At 46.1% G+C, this 14,019-nt stretch overlaps 1 protein-coding gene across 1 annotated transcript in view; it reads right to left on the minus strand.

Annotated features, from left to right (window-relative positions):
* The window catches only part of SDK1 (sidekick cell adhesion molecule 1), a 652,070-nt gene that overhangs the window by 283,941 nt on the left and 354,110 nt on the right, over window positions 1–14,019 (minus strand). Inside the window, exons 7-10 of the mRNA XM_021675988.2 lie at window positions 9,896–9,979; window positions 5,854–6,048; window positions 2,344–2,460; window positions 81–248 (exon numbers count right to left, since the gene is read on the minus strand). Of these exons, the coding sequence (XP_021531663.2) occupies window positions 81–248; window positions 2,344–2,460; window positions 5,854–6,048; window positions 9,896–9,979 (564 nt within the window). The remainder of the gene's footprint in view (window positions 1–80; window positions 249–2,343; window positions 2,461–5,853; window positions 6,049–9,895; window positions 9,980–14,019) is intronic.

Raw genomic sequence — 14,019 nt, forward strand, 5'->3', positions numbered from 1 at the left:
CATGTTGACATCCCTGAAGCCCATGATGACACGATGATTAAAGCATGGCTAATAGAAGGCTGACGTGGGCTGCTCCTTACTCCACACGGTGAGCATGGCCGACGCGTTCAGGGAGCCCTCTGTGTTGGCTGCATAGCAGGTGTAGTTGCCAGCATCCTGGATGAAGACGGGTGTGATCTGCAGACCCCCAGATTCAAGAAGCATGAACCTAGGAATCCGGACAGAGCCACTGGCCAGAATGTGGTTTTCTAAAGAACAGTAGAGAAAAAGAGGCATGTTACTGTCGTAACACTTGAAAGAAATGAAGATAGTGGTTAGAGCCATCCCCACCCAAGTCTCATCTCAAATTGTAATCCCCACGTGTTGGGGGACAAACTAGGTGGGAGGTGATTGGATCCTGAGGGTGGTTTCCCCATGATGTTCTCCTGATAGTGAGGCAGTTCTCATGAGATCTGATGGTTTAAAAGTTTTTGGCACTTCCCTGTTTGCACTTTCTCTCTCCTGCAGCCACGTGAGATGTGCGTGCTTCCTGTTCACCTTCCACCATGATTTCCTGAGGCCTCCCCAGCTATTCGGAACTGTGAGTCAATTAAACCTCTTTTCTTTGTAAATTGCCCAGTCTCAGGTATGTCTTTATAGCAGTGTGAGAGCAGACCAATACAACAAGGAAATAATTTATGGAAATAATCAGAATAAAGTGAAAATTGTATGCAAAGAAATAACTGAAGCAGTATCTGCTAGCACTGTTCAGAATAACAAAAACCAAGAACATCCTAATTGACCAATATTGAGAGATACAGTTACACAAATTATGATCCGTGAATGTGATTGCTATATTTGGGTGATCGGTTTTTAGTTTTCTTTATATTTGCATGTATTGGAAACATTTTTATATAAAGCCATTATGTTCAAAATTAGGAAGGAAAACACAAGAAAATAAGAGCCCAGCCCTCTTGTTGATCTGTAGTGCCCCAGATCTTTACGAGCCATGTCTGAGTGCAAGGACTGTACCTCCAAGACTTGAGAAGCTGCCATGTGGTTTTCCAGCAGGAAGGGAAAGATAAGGCTTTTGGCATGTCAGCCCGACACAGCCCACCAAGTGTGAGGAGCTCATCCGTATGAATCAACAAGACTCAGCACAGATTTGTTCAGGATGGACCCTGTGTGCTGCTCCTTCAGTGGCCCCTGTGGAAGGGGCTATGGGAACTGCAAAGGCAGCCTTCCCAGGAACTGAGCCACAGTGGGATGAAGTGTCCTGGGTTGACTGGGGAGGGCATGGAATCATGCAGTGCTGGAGGCATCTTTCTTCAACAAAACAAAGGCTGGGATCCTTAATTCTGAATGTTATAAAGAAGAGCTCCACTTAACAATGGGAAAAGTGAGTGCTAGCAGAGTGACTTCACATCCAATGCTTAACATTTTAAGGCCTTAGGAGGCCTAAGACACTCTATGAAGGGCTTAGGTAGAGGAGAGTGACATTTGCAGAATTCTTCTCTCTTTTTTATTGAGACAGAGTTTCGCTCTTGTTTCCCAGGCTGGAGTGCAATGGCATGATCATGGCTCATCGCAACCTCTGCCTCCTGGGTTCCAATGATTCTCCTGACTCACCTCCCAAATAGCTGGGATTACAGGCATCTGCCATCATGCCTGGATAATTTTGCATTTTTAGTAGAGATGGTGTTTCTCCATGTTGGTCAGGCTGGTCTCAAACTCCTGACCTCAGGTGATCCACCTACCTCGGCCTCCCAAAGTGCTGGGATTATAGGCGTGAGCCACCGCACCCAGGCCTTTTCTCTTTAATGTCTGTTTCCCTTTCTAGAGGGCAGTCATCTTATCTGTCCTATTTATCCTTGTGCCCCTGGTATCTTGCACCTGGCCTGGTAGGATGTTGAAAATCAGGGGTCCCCAGCCCCTGGGCCACAGACCTGTTAGGAACAGGGTCATGCAGCAGGAGGTGAGCAGTGAACCACCAAGCATTCCTGCCTGAGCTCCTCCTCCTGTCGGCTCAGCAGAGGAATTAGAGTCTCACAGAACCGCAAACCCTACTGTGAACTGTGCATGCCAAGAATCTACGCTGCATACTCCTTATAAGAATCTAATGATCTGAGATGGAACAGTTTCATCCTGAAACCAGCAGCCCTCCCCAGTCCATGGAGAAATTGTCTTCCAAGAAACCGGTCCCTGGTGCCAAAAAGGTTGGGGACTGCTGCCATAAAGGGTTATTTAATCTTCCTTGAATGAACGCACAAATGAATAAACCAGAGAGGGGATAAGAAGTAAGCACTGCCCAATAGGTTATGTTCCACATGAGCCATGCTGTGGCGGGTGGCAGACACTACCCACCTCTTTTCCAGGTGATGGCAGGTTTGGGAGCCCCAGACACCTCACACCTTAGAATGGCTGTCATCCCGTCGGTCACCGTGGTGTCTGCTGGCCTCTGGGTGAACACTGGAGCGATATCTGAGAAGAGGAGTTAATGAAATGATCAGGGCTTTGTGCCCCTGGCAGAGTATCCTGCACAGGCTTTATAGAAACCAATTGCAGAGATAACTGTAGCAATACAAAAGGAAAGCCACTCAGGAGGGCTGTGGCCCTCCATTATCTGTCTCCTAGGAGCTACCTATCTTCGTTTACAACCTGGAGTGTAACAGATATACAAGTGGGAATGTGCAGGGGCCCAGGAAGAACAGTTTTAGATGAACATTAAAGAGAGGAGAGGTGTTTATTTAGATCAGCCAAAAGACTGCTTTGTTCTTTAAATGAAAGGTAGCCCACACCTCTAATCCCAGCACTTTGGGAGGCAGAGGCAAGAGAATTGCTCAGGAATTTGAGACCACCCTGGGAAACACAGTGAGATCCCTGTCTCTACCAAAAATTAAAAATTAGCCAGGCATGGTGGTGCACGCCTGTAGTCCCAGATACTTGGGAGGTGGAGGCAGGAGGATTGCTTGAGCCCAGGAGGTCGTGGCTGCAGTGAACTATGATTGTGCCACTGTACCAAAGCCTAGATGACAGAGTGAGACCTTATCTCAAAAACAAAAACAATAAAAGCTAATTATTGAATATAAAATGTCATCCACAAGATGATACTTCCTAGGATCTGTTCTGAGAGTTAAAATAACCAGGTTTTAAAGACCTCCATAAAGATAAATTTTTGGAAGGTGTCATGAGCCCCCAGTGCTGGCTTTCCTCTCGTTCACGGGGGATGGCCAGGGCCTTCAGCAGCCCCGAGTCAGACCCAGGAACGACAAGAATTCCTGTTGGTTTCAGCAGGGCTCACCTGACTCTGTGTTACCCAATAACAATTAACCGGAACTCCTCATACAACAGTGATCTGCGTCTCTCAAGTCTTCTGTGGGGGTCCCTGGGCTGATACCCCTCAAGCAAAGAAGTGAGCAGACCTCACAGAACCCAGGGCACAGCTACTGCCTCTTCCTGCAACTGCTGAAATCCCCATGGACCATGGCAAGTCCCAGCAGCTTCACTGCCAAGGCCTTTCCTGAAGCTGACCTTGTCTCTCCACCTCACATGCAACCACCTGGGTCTGGGGTCTTGCCAGATGCTGCAGCCCTCTAACTGGTCTCAACACTTCTGCGCCTGTGTCAAGGTTCCTGAGGCAGCCAGCTTGGGCTGCCCTTTGAAAGCTACAAAGGCCTTCATGCTCCTTCCCTGCTCACAGCTCTAGAGGCTCCTCCTGTTCTCGGCCTCTGCCCCTGCCTATTCCTCTGCCCTCTGGCCCGTCACGGCCACCCCGCGTGTCACTGAGCCCCATCCTATCTGCTTCCCTTCACCTGCTCACATGCTGAGCTTATTCCTCCAAGGCACTTGCTACCCTCTTTAGCTCATGCAACGCGCATGTCCCCAAGAGTTCACACTCCTGCTCCTTCTAAATTTCTCCTAGAGAAGCCCCCCAACCACACCGTCCGGGGAAGGCCCCCGGCTCACTCTGCCGCCACACTCACTCCCCTTTTCTGCAGTACCCCTGGCTAGTCATCTCGTCCTTCACTGCCTTTCTCCTCTCCACAGACCCTCTGTCCTGGAAGCATGGGAACCTCACCTGTCTTCCTCATAGCTGTGTCCCCAAAGCCTTATCCAGAGGGCCCAACATAGATACTCAATAGCTGCTTGCTAAATGAGCAAATCAATATTGATTTTTTAAAAACACATTTTCCTTTCATTAAGGATATTTTAATTAAAAAATTCATTTTGCAAAAAACCTCTTACTACAAAGCAGATAACATTATTAGAATCATTTATTTGTTTGTTGACTCACAGATTGCCATGGTAACAGCTTAAGTGGCCCTTGAGAATTCTATAATCTGGGGTTGGTTAGCTCCATTTTAACAGATGAGAAAACTGAGGCTGAGAGAAACCCAGCCGTGTTCTCTGGGTTCTCCCTTATTCTCATTCCTAAGTCTCTCACTGGAATGGAGATGGGCAAACTACAACCTGGGGGCCAAATTCAGCTTGCACCCTGAGTTTGTAAATAAAGTTTTATTGGAACACAGCCACTCACATGTATTAAGAATTGTGGCTGCTTTTAGGTTACTACAGCAGGGCTGAGTATGCCACATTCTTCAAAGGCCAAAAATATCTACCATTAGGTCCTTCACAGAAGTTTGTTGATCCTTGCCCCAGAATATCCTGGCCCAGGATTGCAAGACAGGCTTCAAATAATTCTAATCGATTAAGACTCATCTTCTGACTTGAACATCCAGTATTATTTCTAGTGCTTGAAGCAATATTGGTTTCCTAAGCTCCAAAATGAAAGACAAATTTGACCCGTGGGCAAGATTCAAGGAAGGGTCCCCTAGTTTACCAAAACACCTGTATGGCTCTCTACACACCTTGTCAGTCTCTTCTCAGGCTCTGGGTGGGAAGAGCCCTCGGCTATGCACACAGTGGCATTGATTTGCTTTCTCCAACAGCTCTCACTCTTGAGGATATCAGCATTTTGCTCCCAAAAGGGCAAACATGAAAGGTATAATTCTATAATCACTAGATTCTACTTCATTTTAGAAGAACAATATTATACAACCATGGGAGATTAAAAAGAAAACCCACAGATACAATGAAAACCTTTACCTTGATTTTATTTTTCAAAGACAGGTACCAGGGTATTTCTGTTAATGGGATAATAAAAGAAACTCACAAAAGAATTATAATTGTTCAATAAAAATAAAATAGAGAATGAATGTAAAAAATAGAAAAAAGATCAAAAGAAAAAGATTACGACTGAGCTATTCACTCAGTAGTCCTTTCATTTCTGTCCAGAAAATATGGGGAATTTTTTTCTACTTCTGCTCAAGAAAGAGGATGGTTTAGGGCGGGAAGAAGCAAGGCTGACCTGAGAACAGGAGGGCACTAGGGCTGGGGAGTGACTGGGCATCTGTGCTGCTCCTGGGCCTCAGCAGTTTCTACACAGGACCTACCAAGACTTCAGGTGTGCTTGAGAGGTGGCTCTCCTGGTCTGGCCATATCACCCCTTCCATTTACCTCAGGGGGATGAACAGATACTACCATTTTCTGTGTGTGTCATACAGGGCAATCTTTGGGTAGCTCTACCTTGAAGGCCTGGTCTAGTAGGTCTGGCTGTGCTGATAGGTGTACCCACCAGATATATCCAGGTAGCTGTCGGCCTGGGTGTACCCACTGGATATATCCAGGTAGCTGTGGGCCTGGGTGTACCCACCGGATATATCCAGGTAGCTGTGGGCCTGGGTGTACCCACCGGATATGTTCAGGTAGCTGTGGGCCTGGGTGTACCCACTGGATATATCCAGGTAGCTGTGGGCCTCAGTGTACTCACTAGATTCATCCAGGTCAGATAGCTGCAGGCCTGGGTGTACTCACTGGTTACATCCAGGTAGGTGTGGGTCTGGATCTCCCCTCCTTCATTACTGGCAAAGCACTGGAAGATTCCGGAGTCCTCTGGATGCAGCTTCTGGATGCGCAGGCCTCCACTGGCGAGGACTTTGTATCGAGGATTCTGGAGCTTGCTGATAGAGACGGCATCCTTGTACCACTGGAGGGTGGGAAGGGGGACCCCTGCGTAGGAATGGGGATAAATAGCATTTAAAAAATAATTCTTGACGTGAGGACTGAGGCACATCTGTTTCAATGGCTAGAATGGCAATATTTTAATAGGAATTTTCTTGTCTATTCATGCTTTCAACCACCCTGTAAGGAGCTATTTTTCTCATCGCAGATGAAGCAATCCACACAGAGGAGCATTGAGAGGAAAAGTGGGTGCAAACTCTGGCTGTCCCGGCCATGGCTCCTTCCAGCTCTGCTCTGAACCCACACAGGTTCATGCTCTTGTTTGGAAAGAAGGAGATTCCAGCTGAGACTGATCATAAGGTTCAGATGAGATGAAGCCCTCTCTGCTCTGCAGTGCCCTACTCAGCCACTGTGGGAGGGCTTGGGCACAGGGTCATAGGGGCAGAGGGCAGGATGCAGGCCACATCCCAAGTCCGCACCTTGTGGACAGTGTCACCTTGGGCAGAGAACGTTACCTGCCCCTTTCTTTGTCTCCATTTCCCCACGTGCAGGTAAGCGAATGATAATCATGACTTCAACTTCAGAAGGTTTGAAGATTGGATGTGCTTGTGTGTGTGTACGTGTGTGTGTGTGTACGTGTGTGTTTGTGCACATGTGTATGTGTGTATATATGTGCATATGTGTGCATGCTTACATGTGTGCATGGGTGTGCATGTGCTGTGTTTATGTGTATGTATATATGCATGTGTATACATGTGCATGTGTGTATGCATATGTGTGTATGTACATCTGTGTGCGTGTATGTACATTTGTATTTATGTGTGTATGTGTTTATATGTGTGTGCGTGTATGTGTGTCTGAGTTTGTGCATATACATGCATGTGTGTACATTTATACAAGTATATATAAAACTCTTATGCCTGGCACCTGGTGAGTGCTCAGTGGGCAGTATCACTATTCATCCTGACAGCTAACAATGAAAATGAGTGCCATCTTTTAAACACCTGCTATCAAAAGGGTTGGATACCATGGGCCTTCATGGAGCTCTTCTGTCTCGGAGGAGCGATTTATTAGGTTAAGTAATCTTGTTAAGGGTCGAGGAGGCACGAGAGGTATTACACTGTGGGTACAGGAAAAGATGCTTTGCTCCATGAGGCATATCTAGACTTAGCTCTAGATGACTCTGTACCTCAGTTTCCCTAAATAGAAAATGGATTTAAATAAAAAACACATCTTGACATGCTTTAGTGCAAAGCACACAAAAACCCCTTGATTTAAGGTGCTGTGTAGGTAGGTGAGAGATGTCGACTTTAATAAATAAAGTTAATGTCACGGAATATCTCAAGATAATGTCTTCTCAGATTTTCTTCTTTGCCTTAATTATACTTCCTGTCACTTTTCATTAAGTCAGGAAATTTAAAAAAATCCATTTCAAGGTAAAAGCAAAACCAATTCATGTAAAATCTCATAATAGCAGTTACATGATGTCGTTTTCATAAGGAATAACCACTTCGCATGCTGCTATAGTTTCATTGTCAAAATTAAAGGAAAGCAGTAAATTAAATGATGGTAGTGCAGTGTTGGAAGATCTGTTCTCTCTATATTTATAAGTCTACACTTAACAAGCAGTTTACCCTGCCGAAGTCATGCAAAAAAAGAGCATTCTCTTGTCAAAGGGAGTTTAAGATTGTCATTTATTGAAAAATAATTGTTAGTACAGAGGGAACTAGGAGCATTTCTATTTTGGGGCAATTTAATGTCATAACAGAAATCTTCTCCCCCGTAGGACTGTATACTCTTATTTCTGAAATATAAGCTCTCTAAATATTTTATAGCTTCACATTCAGTTGTTGGCCTTAAGAAGCTGGCACTTACACAAGAAAGAACAATACAACCACCATAAGAAAAATAATTCCATGTAAAATTCATCTTACTCTTCTCTCACTCTTTTCTCCCCCTCCCCTATGCTGAATCAGTAGAGCAAGAACAGAGAAGAACAGAAATAGTACAGATCCGTGGACAGCAGCCACTGTGAGCTGGTCAGGAGCTGAGAACCAGAACTCCTACTCAACCAAGCCCCGGGCTGGGAGCAGTGGGTATAAAGCACAGAGGGTCAGGAGGGGGTCTCTGGGCCAAGGCTGATCTCTCCCTCCACCACCAGCACTGGAAGGGTGACACACCACTCATTTTCAGGAATAAAAAATGGTGGACTGGGCGCAGTGGCTCACATCTGTAATCCCAGCACTTTGGGAGGCCAAGGCGGGTAGATCACAATGTCAAGAGTTTGAGACCAGCCTGGCCAACATTGTAAAACCTGTTCTCTACTAAAAATACAAAAAGTAGCCAGGTGTGGTGGTGCTACTTGGTAGGGGGAGGCAGGAGGATCGCTTGAACCCGTGGGGCGGAGGTTGCAGTGAGCCGAGATCGCACCACTGCATTCTAGTCTGGGCAACAGAGCAAGACTCTGTTCTGGGTCAGGGCAGGGGGGCCCGTGGGGATGAAAGGCATCCACATAGTTGCAGGTATGGACAAATAGGATTTGTTCTAAGTCCAGGGCTTCAGGTCCTGGGGGAATCCAGTGTCCCGGCAAGAGCCTGGTGGCTGTTTTGGTGGCTGACGGATTTGTTTGGGTCTTGTCTCCATTATCGCGTGGCCCTAGGTAAGTTATTCACCTAGCATTTAATGAGCAACTCCTACAGGTCACACACTGGGCAATAACTTCACAAAAGAAGCATCCCATTTCAGTGCCGTGGCTTAGTGCCTTGGGCCCATTACTTAACCATGCTTTCTAGGGCTTGGTTTTTCTATGGTACAGAGAGATAACTGTCTCTCTCTTATGGAGCTGTTGTGAAGATTCACAAAACTGGTAGTCATCCTTACCCTCGAGCTCTTAGGGAGTAGGAGAAAATACCATCCTTAGGACGGATGGGTACAAATAAAAGAGAAAAGACCCTTTTCATTTCTTGATAGTTGCCAGAATACAGACACAGGTTTTGTTAACGAAATTGCCTTGAAAAGCCTGTCTCTGCTAGAAGATCACCTGTGTTGCCCGACATGAGATGGTGACAGTGGGTAGATCATAAATGACGCATGGGGACGAAGGCTGGAATTACCTGAACTGCAAAGGAAAAGTTGACCTAGAGCTGAAAAGGCAAAAAAACAGTAACATTTCCTATTCAAATACTATTCAGCCACAAAAAAAGAATAAAATCGTGCCTTCTGCAGCAACTTGGAAGGAACTGGAGGTCGTGAAGTTACGTGACAGAACTCAGACACAGAAAGACAAATACTGCATGTTTTCACTAATAAGTGAGTGCCAAGTCACATATGCACATGGATGCAGAGTGCAGAAGGACAGACCATAGAAGCTCAAAAGGGTGTGGGTGGGTGATGAGAAATTACTTAACAGTGATCAGAAATTAGCCACTCCAGTGATAGACACACTCAAAGCTCTGACTTCACCACTGTGCAATACAACAATGTAACAAAATTACCTTGTACTCCATACATCTACACAAATAAATGTATACCACTCTCCCTTTCTACAGAGAGGATCTGGTTACCAGTCCCAATCAGCCCATGGATGAGAAAGAATTGAAGAGGAATCCATGGGACGTGATAGAGTCCCCTCTCTATCTGGGGTGGTTGGGGGTTTCCTTTTTTGCTCTGCTTGGTAAATATTATTATCTCTGTTTTGCAAGAGAGGAAGCAGAAGCCTGGCAAAGTCAAACGCTTTACTCACGGTCACCGCCCCAATACTGTTCTACCCTCTAAAGTCTGCTCTTCACTGTCACACTCAGTGTCTCCCTAGAATGATGGCAATTCTGCTACGGAAAAAGGTTGTTTTCCTTCCTCCCATTCATGGCTCTTTGTTCAGCAGCCACTCCGCACTCACCCATGGCTTGACATCCGACGTCCACGGTTTCTTCTACTTCCCCTGAAATCCGACTCTCAGGCTCAGCAGTAAAATATGGTGGCTCTTCAAACAAGAAAAAAAAAAAGCCCCTAAGCCAAAGGAGGATATGTCGAGACTATATAACCTAAAATAGTTTGGGCTCCTCTTAAAAACTATTCTTTAAAGCTTTATCATTAGTTAACATCGTGCATACAAACTCAGAACTCAGCACAGGCCAAAGGCAATTTATAGTCCGGGGTTTCAGAAAGCAAATTACTACTCAGGGTGATGGCTACTTTTCAGTTTATGGGCTTGAATCATAGAATATCTTAATTCACATTTTAGAAGGACTACCCCAAGAGGTTCATAAAGGTTTATATTTACAGCAGTGTATTTTATGGGCTAGTTTGCTTCAGTATCTAAACACGAACTCAGGAAGCTTGTCAAGCGCCTGAGGAAGGTATGCAGCCTGCATCGAGGAACAGTGCTGTCTATTAACTTATTTTTAAAATTCTTAGCAGTTCTTCTCCAAAATATAGATTTAATACTTCAATGGAATGCAAAATAATAACTAAGAGAAAAAAATAGGGGAGCGCTCATCTATCTTTAGTAGTGAAGGCAACTCTTGGGCACTCACACCTCTAGATACTCCACTCGCCTGTTCCGCAAAAAAATAGTGGTTGAATTAAACAATGAATTTCCTTGGAGAGTCAACTGCAGTATTTTTCCAGTTTATTCAGCAGAAATTCAACAGAGGCATGGCCAAGTTTGTCAAGTATTAAGGTGGTAGCGATTTCATTATCACAATAACAAAAGGCTGTTGTGTTCACTTTCTGTGTGATAATTAATTTCTGGGAACTGCCTTCCGGAGTTGGTTTATTCTCATTATGATTGTGTTGAATGTGGATAATATAGCTTGGCATGCCCTCCTAGATTGACTGTATCTTTAAAACAAGGTAGGACCTAAAGGAGGGAGAAGAGAAACGAAAACTTAGCATTTCAAAGAATTGATTAAGGGGAACTGCTGAAGGTTTCTGAATGGAGGTAAAGTGAGGTTTCACTTCTGCGATTACCTGGACCACTCAGGCAGAAAGAATCTGCCTGAATTAACCAGCCTGGCTGAGATGACTGTAAATTCATTAGAAGGAAGCAGACTCCTCTACCTAGGTTTTCATGTATATAGACCAAGCCTGAAGAAATACTGCAAACATTTAACGTCTACCTTTTTCAAGCTCGTCTTCATTGCACAACTCATACATCTTCCATTTGGTCACCCTTTCTCAATCAATAATAATGAAGGCAGCATTATTTATATTCTAACTATGCAGTAGCAGCCTGCTGTCAGGGCCCTTGTGTGCAGGTCCTGACCCGTATTCATCAGGAAAGCTAAGTCATTATCGACCGTCACGATCTGATCAAAAGGATGTGAGGGAAAAAGGAAAAAGTATAAGTTCAGTATCAACATCTGCTTATGATTAATTACAGTTTTCCCCTTCTTAGTTGAACACTTTCTTTTTAGAAAACTGTAGAGTCCTGTGTGGTTGTGAGAAGTAACACTGAAAGAGCTCATAGACCCTTTACCTGGCTTTCCCCAATGGTAACATCTTGCAAAAAGACAGTATAACATCATGACCAGGATATTGCTATGGATACAATCAGCCTTGTTTATCCAGCTCTTGCCAGTGGTTCCTGCGCTCAAGTGTGTGTGTGGAAGAGTCACATGCACATTCCATGCAACATTATCCTGTGTGTAGGTCCACATGTCCATCAGCACAAGGATGCTGTCTTCCAGGACCACAAACACCCCAAGCTCCCAGCCTGCGCAAGCACTAATCCGTTCTCTGTTTCTGTAGTGCTGTCATTTCAAAAATATTACAGAAAGGAGGTCATCCAGTGTAACATTTAGAACTGTTTTTTTCAATCTTCATGGTTCCCTTGAGATTAACCCAAGATGACCTGTGCTTTGGTGGTACAAGATCCATATATACAAATGGTCAGGGCCTATGGGCCCAGGGTACCTTCCCTGAGGTACTGATTACCCATGTCCCCTGGTACAGTACCCTGAGGCTTCCCTCGAGCACCAGGAAGAGACCTCGCTGGGGTCAGGGAGAAGGGCACTCCACACAATGACCAGAAGCTGGCTTGGCTGAGCAAATGCATTGCTCTGGGGACCTCTAGGCCCAGACCAGGCTAGTCTCTACCCCAGCCAGTGACCACCTATGCTTGGCACACAGCATGCCACCTGGTGGGAAAACTTACCCCACTCCACACTCTCCATCGTACTGTGGCCTGGGTGAGGTCTGGGGGGCAGCCTGCCACTGCTTGCAGGGGTCAAAGTCCTGGGCAGTTTTAGTAGCTCAGTGCTAGGCATGGGTGGAAAACATCTGGCTATTTATTGTGGATGTTCTTACCCTGTTCTGGAAAGACTTCCAGGGAGCTGTGCACAGGGAGCAGGCGTGGAGCTGCCCACGCCCTGCACAGCCTCAGAACTCCCCTCGGTACTTCCCCACTGTGTGAGGTTACGACTTCTCGCCCTGCCAACCCTTCCTATTATTTGGGGTTTCTCCCCATTTCCAGCTACATTTTTACACATAGTCTGCTCTAAGGAAAAAATGTGGAGAAATCCCTAAGCCTATTGACCATGAAAAGGCTGTGAGTTAAACAGTGGGGAAAATCTGTAGTTTCAGATTTCACAGAATGACACAGAATTAGTCATTCTGTGCATAGACTCTCAACCACTTACTCTTCAAAGGGCAAGAGGGTGAGGGCATGTCTTAGCTAATCAGCAGCAACTCTGTCTAGAAAGGGTACTCTGCCAACATGGGCCCACCCTGGACTTCAGAAAATTGATCCTGACTGTAGCCAAAAACACTGGGGATTGAAACAAACATTTCTCCCTCTTTTGAAACAATATGAAGACATCAGGGAAAGGTTCTCATGCTCTATGTGAAGTCAGGATGTTAGGAAAAGGCCAGCACAGGCTTTTTGCCTTCCACATGGCCCAGAGCCCATGGCAGCTGCCTCCAGGGTCAGCAAAAGCTTCTAGCTCCCCAGTCTTAGGACGGGAGGTGGGTATACCTCCTAGACTGCCCCCAAACCAAGGGTCTCTATCAGATGACCCCACTCTCCAAAATGCCAGTGTGCCAAACTGCAGGCTAAGGCGTGATAGAGGCAGCTGTGGGGGAGATGGTCCCCCCAACACTACACATTTGTCCTGCTCTCCTACCCCCGATGCTGCTGGGTTTTGGCCTCTGAGTTGCAAGGCTTCTCCTGTGCTGTGTAGGGATCACTGTGAGAACCAAAGATGTTCTCTGCGCTGCCTCCCCATTCCTTCCAGATCACCCCTCTCTGGGAGCACCAAGTCCCACGTGTGCCCTTGGCTGGCCTGCACTGCATGCTAGTCCACTGTGGTGGGCAGAATGGCTCCCAGAGTTGTCCACACCCACCTCCCTGGAACCTATGACTATGCTGTGTTACTTGGCCAAGAGGGACTGTGCAAGTGGGATTAGGTATTCAACCTTTCAAAATAGGGAGACTGCCTGGAATTGGCTGGGTGGGCCCAGTGTAATGATGTGAGCCCCTAAAAGGAGAGGACTTTCTGCATCTGGAGGTACAGGGGAGAGCAGAGAGCTTCGATGTGTGACAAGAACCCTGCTGCAGTTGCCAGCTCTGGAGATGAGCCAGGGATGTGGGAGCCTCTGGAACCTGACGGGACTCCTGGCTAGCAGCCAGCCCTCCAGCCACACGCACTGAATTCCATAAACAACTTGAAGGGGGTGGCAGCAGATGCCCCACCAGGTAAGAGTCTATCCCAGTTAAAACTCACCCTCCGAGTTCCCAAGCTGGCATGCTGGCATCTCATGCTTGCAGGAACGGGGCGCGTGTGGGAGCTGCCGGCTTCGTGTGTGATAAAGAGACAATGTGGAAGCCATGTGTTGGAGGGAAAGATGTATCTCACAGATACATCCTTGTCTTACTTAACCCCAACGAAAAAAAATGGTGTCATAGGTGGTGAGACACATCTTGATTCCAGAGACAGTGAACATGAAAAATGTATGTCATGTAACTGATTACTGGTAAATAGCTAGTACAATGGGACGTGTGTGATAATAGAGGAGTTACGC

Source organism: Aotus nancymaae, unplaced genomic scaffold (genome assembly GCF_030222135.1).
Source record: "Aotus nancymaae isolate 86718 unplaced genomic scaffold, 86718_ANA_hifiasm-v0.15.2.pri h1tg000015l_0, whole genome shotgun sequence".
Lineage (NCBI taxonomy): Eukaryota > Metazoa > Chordata > Mammalia > Primates > Aotidae > Aotus > Aotus nancymaae.